This window comes from Homalodisca vitripennis, chromosome 7, assembly GCF_021130785.1.
Source record: "Homalodisca vitripennis isolate AUS2020 chromosome 7, UT_GWSS_2.1, whole genome shotgun sequence".
NCBI lineage: Eukaryota > Metazoa > Arthropoda > Insecta > Hemiptera > Cicadellidae > Homalodisca > Homalodisca vitripennis.
The window spans coordinates 66207587-66220372 of NC_060213.1; the positions used below are offsets into that span (position 1 = coordinate 66207587).

The 12786-nt window shown below is 32.0% G+C and overlaps 1 protein-coding gene across 1 annotated transcript; it reads right to left on the minus strand.

The window, feature by feature from the left end:
* Positions 1-202: 202 nt before the first annotated feature.
* On the minus strand, positions 203-11212 carry LOC124365947. Its single transcript, XM_046822092.1, has 3 exons — positions 11030-11212; positions 9854-9994; positions 203-3052 (listed from the first exon to the last, which is right to left on the minus strand). The coding sequence occupies exons 2-3, from the start codon at positions 9992-9994 to the stop codon at positions 2882-2884; spliced, it is 312 nt and encodes a 103-aa protein (XP_046678048.1). The 5' UTR covers positions 11030-11212; the 3' UTR covers positions 203-2881.
* Positions 11213-12786: the final 1574 nt, after the last annotated feature.

The window sequence follows — 12786 nt, forward strand, 5'->3', positions numbered from 1 at the left end:
TCTGTAAATTTACTATGTGTAATATGTTCAGTCACCTTGTTACAGGAAGAACGGCCGTACTTCTAGATACGATACGCTTGTATTATGCTAGGAAACAATGGAATACAATGAAGACACAGTTTTTGTACAAAATTATGGCTTTAATAAAACACCAAAAGTAAAACACATAAAAAATATAAAAGATACACATACAAAACAATAATAAAAATCTATAACTTTCTTTATTGTAAACAAGAAACATAAATCACTATCTACAATTTAAAATGAATAAGTCTTGTTTTGAATATTTCACGTTGTCTATTCTGAATAAAATAATTACAACATGTTGTATGAAAGACTGATCTTTTAAAACAATTAGGAAATAGTAATTACACTGGTACAAAGTTACTTAGTATGGCTACAATACGCAGAAAACTTTATGAAACTATGATGGCAAGAACAAATATCAAGTTATAATTAATAACAACAACCTTACTTACAAACAATATTGCATATGATTATTGCAAGGGGAGTGGTGGCCTTGCAATTAAGTACACTGATGTTAATCTGATGTTAATGTACACTGAGTATTACCAGTAATGCATACCCAACAATGTACTAACTCCCCCAATACTCTACTAATCAATTCCCATGCACTTAGTAATAGTTTGTGGGAAATTGTTTTTAACCAAAATGGTTTTTTTAAAGTAATTATTATTCATTAGGTTAAACAACTGACTAAAAAATAATAAAAATATTTATTTGTACCTTAGCTCATAGAAAAATTTTACTGAAGATAACATTGTCTAAAGGGCAAAAAAGCTAATGTATTACAAATAATCTTCTAAAAGTTACTAAAATCATAGATTTTGCACAATATATAAGAGCAAAATTACTTAACTTAAATATGGCAAGAATGTTAACAAAACTGAATAGTTTCTTTGGTGTACTTCGGTAACAAAGTTCTGTTGAGGTAATATAAAAAATTCAGTAACTGATTAGATTGAATAAATAGTTTCATATTATTGTGGTACACAGTGATTATAGTTTATAAAGAAACTTAGACCCACAGAAAATATTTTGCATAATTTGCAAAAATTTGACTTCAAAAATACATGTTCTGCAAGTTTATGTATTGCACTTATAAGCAGAAGATTAATAGCACCAGGGACATGACTTTTGATTCCATAGGGACATAGGGCTGAGACATTGATTCCAAAGATTTTCCATTCCTATTTGTAGAATCAATTTCAAGATAGATTCTAATTCTCTTTCATAATTTTGTTGACATGCTATATTGTAAGTGAGGTCTAGAAGATGTGTGTGGCAGGGGTCTGTCCAGAGGCACTACTTCGATTGATAAAGTAAAATCAATGTTATGATCGATTACGAAACGTTTAATCGTAAATGTAAAAATCTTTACTGAAAAGGGGCTTTTACTGGGCATCAATCAATCATATGGCACATCTTCCTTGAAACGATAATTTACAATATTGATTGGTAAAATACATGAAGCTTGATTATAGTGGTCAAGAAAATAGAAATTTTTTTACTAACAGGTTTGGAATGTAAAGAACTATTAATGATATTTTGAAACCCCCTATAACAATTAGATTTTATTTATTTTATGTTTGTCAACTTACTCTGAAATGCCAATAGATTTTGAAATGCTAAAACATGATAGAATGAATGCATGAATGGGTATCTAGTGGGAGGTGGACTATGATTAAAATTTGTTGTACTACAGTGAATATTCACTTGAAGGGTTTTGTTGAATCGTGCTCTTTAGGCAGGCAGTTTGAAATAAATACGTCGATACATATGTGAAACGAAACCTCAAAATAATCATAACAAGTAATGACTTGTGAAGTTCTGTCCAGTTTTGTTAAATTGTGATTTTCAGGTTTAAATTCGTTTGTTATAGATGCTGAACATCCTCCTAAAAATGCTTGGTATATCTAACAAGTAAGTTAGTAGTTTATACAATGAGGCATTATTTTTTAACAAATACACATCCTAACCGTTCATAACTTTCAACATAGAGATTGTATATTTTAGTCAAGACCATAGAAAACCAGACTAAATGCCACTTGCTAGGAATCACCTCATTTTGATTATATTTTGGACTCATGTGATTTCTTCTAATTAATCTAAAATTCTGTACAACTCCTATGGATAGGGTAATGTGTAAATAGGTTACTGTTTAGGAGAAATTGACATGAATTGAATACATTCCTTCTGCTGGGGCTGCAATATGATAAGCGTCCAACAGTCGAATGAACAAATCAACTATCAATAAATTAGAACAATTTAAATGCTGTCAGACATGTTTACCCTCTAAAGTAATAATTGTAAGTACTGCTCAAATTTAGTATAAATAAAGTCGTGGTATTTTCTACAATCTAAAATGCGTATATTTCTTTTACATTTAAAAATATAGCTTCACTATAATTAATACAAGTCTATAACGTAATTCAGTTTGACATTATTGTTCCAAACTAATTCAAACAAAGGTAAGTCTTGCGTATAGGTATTTGAGTAATGGTCATAGAGATGAGAAATTGTTATTTGTCAATAACCTATTAAAATATAATGTGTAGAGATATTACGTTCATGTAACATGTTACGTGGCCACGTTTATCCTTCAAAATAGTAAAAAGTGGCTTGAAAAAGGTGTCCTGAATATAACTGGTATGATCTCCAATAACTGGATGAAAGCAGGACTACTAGGTATTTGCTTAATATTTGTTATAAAATCAGGTGTTATCAAATATATAACGAAACATGACGAAGAAAGAAAAAAAGTTGATGAGTTAAAAAAAAAGTGATAACAGAAAACCGTGACAAGCAAAAAAAATAAAATCTTAATATGTGAACAGCTACTAAAGGAATGCATTGATGCTCAGAGTAACACAGGAGATTCCAGTGGCAGAGCATGAACTGGTGGCGCATGAGCAACCAGACGGTACACCTGGTGGAGTATACCAAGGCGCGGCGGCGGCGTCAGCTCGGCACAACGCAATGTAATGCCCATCGCACCCCTGCTCTGCCTTCCCACATCTAGCTTCAGTCTCTAAGGAACAATTCATTCGGTTGTAAAAATGTATAAGATATTTGTTGATCTGTCAGGAGGTATAGTTATAGATATCTGTGTCCCAAAACCATAGTATCATCTAACTGTATTTTTGTGCTCTTATTAAAATAACTTAATTATCTCTGTAGTTTTTCATGTAATCTCAGTTAGATAGTGATGAATAGGTTTTTGGCTTTCACTTCATGACTGATAAAAGCTAAAAGCATAACAATTCTTGTTTATAACGGTAAAATGTTTTATAATTATGAGATTTTAAGTATTTAACTTTCTTTAAGAGTGTTCCAGATTGAACCATTTTATAGTTGATGTCTAAACAGCCATAGCTTGTTTTGTACACTAAAATCTACAAGCTAGGAGAGATTTCAGAAAAAGTTTGATATTTTTATTCATTATGAGTTGTGTTATACAATTTTATCCTTGTGTTTTCTCTCTGTGATTTAAAATCGCTTGCTCAAGGTTTCCGGTTTGTTGTAAATATGATCTTTTATTATTTATTATAGTTAAAACTAAGAATTATGTGTATCATATAGAAATTCCTGAATTACATAAAATATTATCTCTGCTGCATTAGCTTTTAAATTATGTTGTTTAAATATGCATTTCAATTAAGTTTGCTTTCTTTTGCGCTGTATATTTTAGTTTGTTAATTATTTAAACATATAAGCAAGTTGAGAGTATCAGGCTATGTTAGTGCTATATAAGCTCTGTGTAAGGTTGTTCAACAACTAAAAACATATTTTAAGGCTAAACATGGAACATTTTATGTGAAGTGTAATTAATTTAATAAATATGTTTTATGAGTGATAATACCTTTCCAGTTCATGAACTATCCAGTTTTGAAACTTAATCTCAATATTGTAACAACTTCTTTAGTTAACTTTTGAATGTGTTCAAATAGTCCAATTCAAAGTATGAAAAAGTTACCCTTTTAAAACTTATTGTTGTTTAAACTTGGTGAATTGTTTTAACAGTTTTAAATTCACACACAGTGGCTTTTATTTAATTGTATAACTAACAGAAATGTATTCATAATTTAAAATAATTGCAATATTTAATCCAACATTGGACTGAATTTTATGTACTAAAGGATTACTAAACATTTTTTATAAGAAGTTCAAACAATTAAATAAATCAATTTTTAAATAAATAAAGAAATATAATTCTAGCTATTCCTAGATTAACTATAAATTCATAAATATTAACTATAAATCACAAACACCATTGTCTTCCTATTAAAAAATATACTCGTACAACAAAATTGTCTGCTTTCAATAAAGTAGTACGGAATGATAGATTTGATGCACTTGAGAATTTATTGTATAGTTCCTTTAGTAAATCTTTCATTTTTCATAAAAGATTAACATTATACAGTATATTGATTTTTAGGAAATACTTTAAAAAATATGTTTCTATTTGAGAATAAAAATGTATTTTATTATTTAGTAAGCTTGATAAACATTTTTAATAGTTGTCTGTGAGTTGTCAAGTATAATCAAGCTGTAGTATATGGCTGAATAACATATTGTAACCTATGTTTTTGGGTGTCCTAATGTAGTTTGTGTGTTTATATTGTTCCCACAGTGCCTTTATACATGGACAATCAATATTTCTTTGTGAAGTAAGTAACTGCATACACTATTTACCAGATTAAATAATGATGTTAAACTCTTAAAACTTTGTTATTGTGGGAGAACGGATTATTCTTGCCATGGATTTAACAAAGTAAGGTTAAGAAGCATTCTGGTCATGTAGTAATGTTTTTTGTCAGACATACATTTAATTATTGTGTTGTGGTAAATAGGATTTTGTGGAATAATCCGTTAATTAAACCATTTTCATGGTTGCTAACGCTAATGGCTCTAGAGTTAACATAAGTAATACAATGTTTCAATAAAATTAGGAACTTTGTCTTTCTGGATTAGACTGTTTATTGCTAGAACATATGGTTAACGAAGAATGATTCAGTGTTTTGTGTGCAAGAGTGTTTGTTAATTTTTAATACAACATTATCGAATTGGCATATTTTGTGATATTTCTAACATAGGTTAAATCTGTAAAAGCTAATTGGTATTATACTAGAGCAGCGTGCATGAAAATAGTCCGATGATGACTGATGTGTATGAATCCCCCCTCTACAGCCTGAACCCAACACTGTTGCTGGTTTTAATATATAGAAAATTATTTAAATATATATATATATATATATATATATATATATATATATATATATATATAATTTCAATAAACATTGAATCACAAAAAGTACTTGCTCCGCCGGGAGTCGAACCCGGATCTCTCACTTGCCGGGTGAATGTGCTACCATTACACCACAGAGCGCTTACTTTTTCCGATTCAATTATTTTGTATTTGGCCGTATCTGTCACACATGCGTTTAAATAAGCAAACTAACATATGATCGGAAGACCAAACACCTGTCAAACGACTTTTTTTTTATTTACGTTAAATTGTATAAATGGCAATAGCCTTATTTAATTTCAATAAACATTGAATCACAAAAAGTACTTGCTCCGCCGGGAGTCGAACCCGGATCTCTCACTTGCCGGGTGAATGTGCTACCATTACACCACAGAGCGCTTACTTTTTCCGATTCAATTATTTTGTATTTGGCCGTATCTGTCACACATGCGTTTAAATAGGTAGCACATTCACCCGGCAAGTGAGAGATCCGGGTTCGACTCCCGGCGGAGCAAGTACTTTTTGTGATTCAATGTTTATTGAAATTAAATAAGGCTATTGCCATTTATACAATTTAACGTAAATAAAAAAAAAAAAAAAAAAGTCGTTTGACAGGTGTTTGGTCTTCCGATCATATGTTAGTTTGCTTATTTAAACGCATGTGTGACAGATACGGCCAAATACAAAATAATTGAATCGGAAAAAGTAAGCGCTCTGTGGTGTAATGGTAGCACATTCACCCGGCAAGTGAGAGATCCGGGTTCGACTCCCGGCGGAGCAAGTACTTTTTGTGATTCAATGTTTATTGAAATTAAATAAGGCTATTGCCATTTATACAATTTAACGTAAATAAAAAAAAGTCGTTTGACAGGTGTTTGGTCTTCCGATCATATGTTAGTTTGCTTATTTAAACGCATGTGTGACAGATACGGCCAAATACAAAATAATTGAATCGGAAAAAGTAAGCGCTCTGTGGTGTAATGGTAGCACATTCACCCGGCAAGTGAGAGATCCGGGTTCGACTCCCGGCGGAGCAAGTACTTTTTGTGATTCAATGTTTATTGAAATTAAATAAGGCTATTGCCATTTATACAATTTAACGTAAATAAAAAAAAAGTCGTTTGACAGGTGTTTGGTCTTCCGATCATATGTTAGTTTGCTTATTTAAACGCATGTGTGACAGATACGGCCAAATACAAAATAATTGAATCGGAAAAAGTAAGCGCTCTGTGGTGTAATGGTAGCACATTCACCCGGCAAGTGAGAGATCCGGGTTCGACTCCCGGCGGAGCAAGTACTTTTTGTGATTCAATGTTTATTGAAATTAAATAAGGCTATTGCCATTTATACAATTTAACGTAAATAAAAAAAAGTCGTTTGACAGGTGTTTGGTCTTCCGATCATATGTTAGTTTGCTTATTTAAACGCATGTGTGACAGATACGGCCAAATACAAAATAATTGAATCGGAAAAAGTAAGCGCTCTGTGGTGTAATGGTAGCACATTCACCCGGCAAGTGAGAGATCCGGGTTCGACTCCCGGCGGAGCAAGTACTTTTTGTGATTCAATGTTTATTGAAATTAAATAAGGCTATTGCCATTTATACAATTTAACGTAAATATATATATATATATATATATATATATATATATATATATAGGCTTTGATGTACGAGTAATATTCAGGTTTTGTTGAATATAGAAGTGGACTGCATGTTTTTTTATAATCAGAATAGGATTGGGCTGCGAATTTTTAATGGTAATTACTTTTAAATGGTATTCACTCTATTTTGATTGAAAATAATTGAAATACTAGTTTCATTTTCGTGAAGGAATTTAAAATACAGATGTCACAAATTATTCTAAAAACACAAGACAAATCTAAACCAATTGGAACCTATGGTTTTATCGATATTAAAATCTACCTAATTTAACATGAACAACTTAGAGTATACCAGCCACCTTGATATTTCATTATGTACGTATTAAGGCATACACAGATGTGCCTCTATGCTTGGGATGAAGGATGTGGGAATGTGTCTTAGAAGAGAGAGAAGAGATGCACTGGAGAAAAGAACTTCATGGGAAACGGACTGATCCAATATTGGAACTTGCATCAGATGGCAGGTATGAGGATGATTTGAGCATATTAATGAGGTTTGAACATAAACGATACATTATCAGAGTGAATGGACAATGAAATGGTTATAAGATTCTACAAGCGAGGTTTGATTTACTAAAATCAGCAGTTTACATCTTAGTATCTAACACAAAAAATGGTAAATGGTAACTACTTGATCACTCAACAAAATTGAGCTTTACTAAGGAACATCACTATACTTATAAAAAACGCACTTATACAAAAATATGTAAACAAAGTGGAGCAAAATACTGTAAGTTCTTAAAGTTAAAACTAAAAGCCAAATCAGCTCTGTACTAAAAGTACGGTGGATGGCAACGTTCTTCTCAAAAGTGACATTATACTAGATTAATTAAATTATTACTAAAATTATTAACTGTATTAAAAAAAAAAAAAAAATACTTCATCGTTACAATACCATTAGAGCTCACTCTGAGCATACTAATAGATAAACTTATTATTCATAAGTAGGTCTACTTAAAATAAACAATATAATAACATTTAAACATCAATTATAAAGAAATCAAACAAATAAATAATAATTTTGTTTTTAAGCATACACTCCCTTGAATGCCTAAACTAATAAATTTCTAAATGTCCGCAAGCTTTCTTTTTTTCACTACTTGAACCCATCAATTGACAATCAATCCTTCAAATCCCTGTATAATCCTGCTTTAGTTAAACATTGCTGAGTAAGGATTACTGCATTTCCAGTTACTATATTATACTGTAGCTTGAATCCAAGAATACCGAGATCCTAGGAGTTCTGGTTTCTCCTCATATCTTTTCTTGTTTCCACAGATTTTGAATTCTACAGACATTCATCTGAATGCCAAAAAAATTGTAGGCTCTAACAAAGCTCTTCCCTTCTTATTCTTGAGTTGTATGTATCAGATCATAAATTGTGAATTTGTTTACTGTTTTTATATCTGATACATTTGGTTATGTTTTAGTTATTGACAAGCTTGACTTTTCAGTGCCCATTAGAGTTTTATCCCGTAAGACCTTCAATCAGTTTTACAACCTTATTTTTTGTCGTAGAACGTAAAGTAAATTCTTGTAAAAAACGTTATTGTATTTTTTAATATACAAACAATAAAATACAAAAGTTTGAAATTTTTGTCTAAATAGACCAACAAATAGTGAAAATATTAAAAAGACCTTTTGGCTCATCGGCCACAAGAATTATGTAGATTTCTGATGCACTGTCCACTCCAATTTGTATTAAAATTTATCCCACCACAATGTGAATATAGTAGGTGTGTGGAAAAGGTTTTGACCCTGAGGCCAGTCCTCCCCTTGGTCAATTTGTTCCAACTTAACCATACTTAACCTTGCCATTCACTTGTAGAACGTTAATATAAAGTTTTGTAAATATGCATTAAGAATTGTAGTTGTAATCGTGATAGTACAAAGATAGAGAATATTTACTTTTACACACTGCTTTAGGTGGATCAGAAATCTACATGAAAAGCATTTGGATGTCCATTAATCATTTCTTTTAAATGAGATATCTTCCATAATTCTACAATTGTAAAAAGGTCGTATTTTAAGTTTTAACATTTCTTTTACAGTAACTAGATTCAAAAGTTAGGAAATATCCAATTTAAAATTATTAAGTCATTCTCAAAACACTGCCCACAAACTGTATTGACTAAAGCAAACCATATAATATAAAGGTTGAAAGCCCTCAAAATATTAATTTTTGTTACAAGGTTTGGAGACCATACGTTTGAATTAAACTAAAAATAATATTTTAGACGTTGCTGTAAGAATGAAATCTACTAATAAATAGTCAGCAATATGTTTACAAATTTCAAAACTAAAGAATTAATAAAACAAGTAATTTATTCCTTCAATTCATTGGCAAACCCTAATGGCTGGACAGCTGAGGTTTTGATATTGAATTTTTATATGTAATTAAATAAAAATCCAAGATAAGCCTGAAATCACATTTCAGATATGATGTGAACATCAGATCACTAAACTTTTTAACAGAAATAGAATTTTTTAAATTGCTAAATTATCTTGTTAAGGTCGCACACTGCAAGATCAATGTGAGTTTTTAATGAGTTTAAATTGATGATATGAAAGTAATAATTAGCCACATTCTAATAAACAACTAATCAACTATAAACACTAACTTTTCTAATTCTAGTTTAAAAAGTCTTGTAAAACATTATAATATCTTTTAAGTCCAGAACTGACCGGCAGTATTTTAAATAGTATATACCTCGAATTATTCTCTAGACATTAATTGAAAGTCAATAGACTTGGAATGTGTCCCTCTAGGGGATTGGTATTGAACACTAGTCTTCTATAAAAAACTAGAAACTAAAATTTTCAGAACCTGGAAGGAATTTGAGATAATTCAAAAGTTACTGTGAGTTTTTGAGATCAGAGGCTTTACTAGAACTCGTCATGGAAGCTTTTGGCAATATCAACCATCTTGCTGCCAAGGAAAAGGTCCATCTTGCCCAAAACCTCTGAGAGACTCAACTGCCCATCATGGTCCACATCGGACAGCGCCACTAGTGTCTCCGCTTCTTCCTGGGCATGGCGAGGGTTCTTGGGATCAATGTACATCTGCCAACAAGAAAATTTCTGGTCTACAGATTTTATATGTTTGTGTTTATAAGAATTACAATCAGATTAAATCAGCCTTATTATATTGAGGTTTAAGTAATTAATTGGTATCTTGGAATACCTTCTTCTCAGTACCGCTTCTATCTCAGAAGGACTATAAAATATAGATACATACACGCCAACTGTTTCAGGCATTGTGACAAAGTTTCTTATAAGATCTTGAAGGCCCAATAGTTAGCACTTTTACTAACAAACTTTTAAGAGTCAAACCTTTTTGACATAAAGCCGTTAGATTTGGACAAAATGAAAAAAAAAAAATAAATTATAATGTTTAGACAATGAAGATATGGTGTTTTCATTATGTCTTAACATTTTTTATTGTGGCTAGAAATGGTTTTAATTTTTAAAATACTTTAAGTTTAAATTATGTTTTGAAAGTGATGTTTTGCAGATTGAGGTATTTATTCTGGAAGCCCATATTACCGAAATGATTGATCAAATTAAAGTTTAAAGTACACGGGAGGGTATATGAATTAGTTTTTAAAATATAGATATTTCCCTGAATCTGTAAATCGCTTGAAATTAGAGTAATATTCTTGGATAACGTTCTGTGTCTAAAACAGGCAGTCTAGACAGGTTTAACAACGCAAAATTTGGATTGGTGATGGTTTTGCTAAAAAAGCTAGTATGATTCAAAATTTGAGAATTGAGACTGGATTTTTTTATTATTCAGAGTTGGATTATTCTTAAAACTTACAAATTTGGCTTCCATCCAGTGGTAAATCTAAGTACTAACTAAATCAGTTATTTCTGGACTAAATGAAAAGGAATGGTAACAGGAAATGTATGATTTCCCTTATAATCTATCATATGGTTTGTTTTACTAGGTAACTGTTACTGTTGTATATTTAGATGGTAAAACTCACATTCGATATTTTCAAAAACACAAACTAAAGAGCAGGGACACATGGTTTTGTTTATGTTATTTATAGAGAGAAGAAACTATTGTACACGAAACTAATATTAAGGAATTACCACAATTTCCTTTCTGTCTGCTTTCCCATCCTTATCTACATCAAGGAAGGTACGGAACTCTGCCCTTCGTTCAGCCTCCCCCTGGGAAAGCAGAGCCTCTCCTCCTTCCCCCACCTGGAGACATGCAAACTCCTCCTCAGTCAGCAGCTCATCTCCATCCCGATCTGCAACATTTCACTGACATTAAATATCAAATAGAATATGAGAAAGTTTAATAAACTTATAATCTATACTTCGTTGATTTCCTATTATAAGTGACAAAAACCATTATGCCGTCTTAGAAATAACAGGCGTCATGCTTAATCATTAAACTTGACCAAAATTCAGTCAGTATACAACTAACTGTCAAGGATAATAATTTTGCAATAACTAAAGATAGACTAACCCTACTACCGCAACAGATGTACCAAACTTGGCACACGATGACAGCCAAATGCTAAGGCTTCAACTAACTGTCCTAAAATTGTCGACCCAACGACTCGTTCTCCCCCCCCCCCCACCCCCCCCCCCCCCCACCCCCCCCCCCCCCCACCCCCCCCCCCCCCCACCCCCCCCCCCCCCCACCCCCCCCCCCCCCCACCCCCCCAAACCATCTCTTCCCAGCACGCAATACTGGCATGTGTTTTATTATTTTTACACTAAACTGATAGTCGTAAGGCTTTAACGAAGGGACTGTATCTTTGTTACCTTATGGCCTTTTTATCTCACATAAAATTCGTTCTTGACCGAACAGAAACCTATATACCTAGTTTTAAGTGATTTGGGCCTTTCTATCTAGATTAATCGCACATACGGACAGACAAAATCGATATTTCAATAGAATTAGAATTATAATTAACAAGATTGTAAGGGTTACGTCACGCAATTTCTAATTTTTACATTTATAGACTAAAACAACAGAATTTAATCTTTCCAGTTGTCTTCCCCTGGAAAAAAACTTTGTTCTAACAAAAATGCCTCTTTCTCTATTGTGCCATAAATTTATTTGTGTAATGTATATGATTAAATATAAAATTGGAACGTCATTTCCGAGGGTTCCCTCGTCATCTAAGTCATTTCAAAAATTATAAAAGGGTTACTTCTTGGTATTCACTCTTAAAATATTCATAATTCCTATTTTTTCTCCTTAATAACAATGGAGCAGAAAAAGATATAAATTGATTATTATATCTCTGATTTGTACTTGTGTTTATAAGCCATTAGTAACCATGATGATGTTAATTTAATTACTCATAAATGTAGTCTGCTATCTATCAGAACACATAACACATATTTATAATATGCATATTTATAAAATAATCGCGCAATGTTTCAGTAATGTGAACGCAGGTCCAAATGACCGCTCCCAATAGTCAGTCGAAATTGAGCTGTCAGACGATGGGGACATTGTGCTTGACAATGGCGTTTTAAAGTTTTTAGAGTTTGATGCGGAAGCGTTTAGAGAAGAGTGGGTGAAGGAATAGTTTGACGACAGATAAGTATTTTCCCAAACCTACTTCAGCAACCAGATAAGCTGTATGAATATTTTAGAATGATGTCACACATTCTATTTCACCTTGGAAACTGTGAAGCTTTAAAGATGCATTCCATAGAGGCCTCCTTTCCCTCACTTCACCAATAAGTAGTTCCACCTTCATTTTAAGCAAATCGAAACACGCTAATACGAAAAATCTATTTCGAACAATAAACAACTTAAATGGTGCATTGTCACTACTCCAAAACTAACTAAAAAATGGGGATCTTGCCGGTAAATCAAA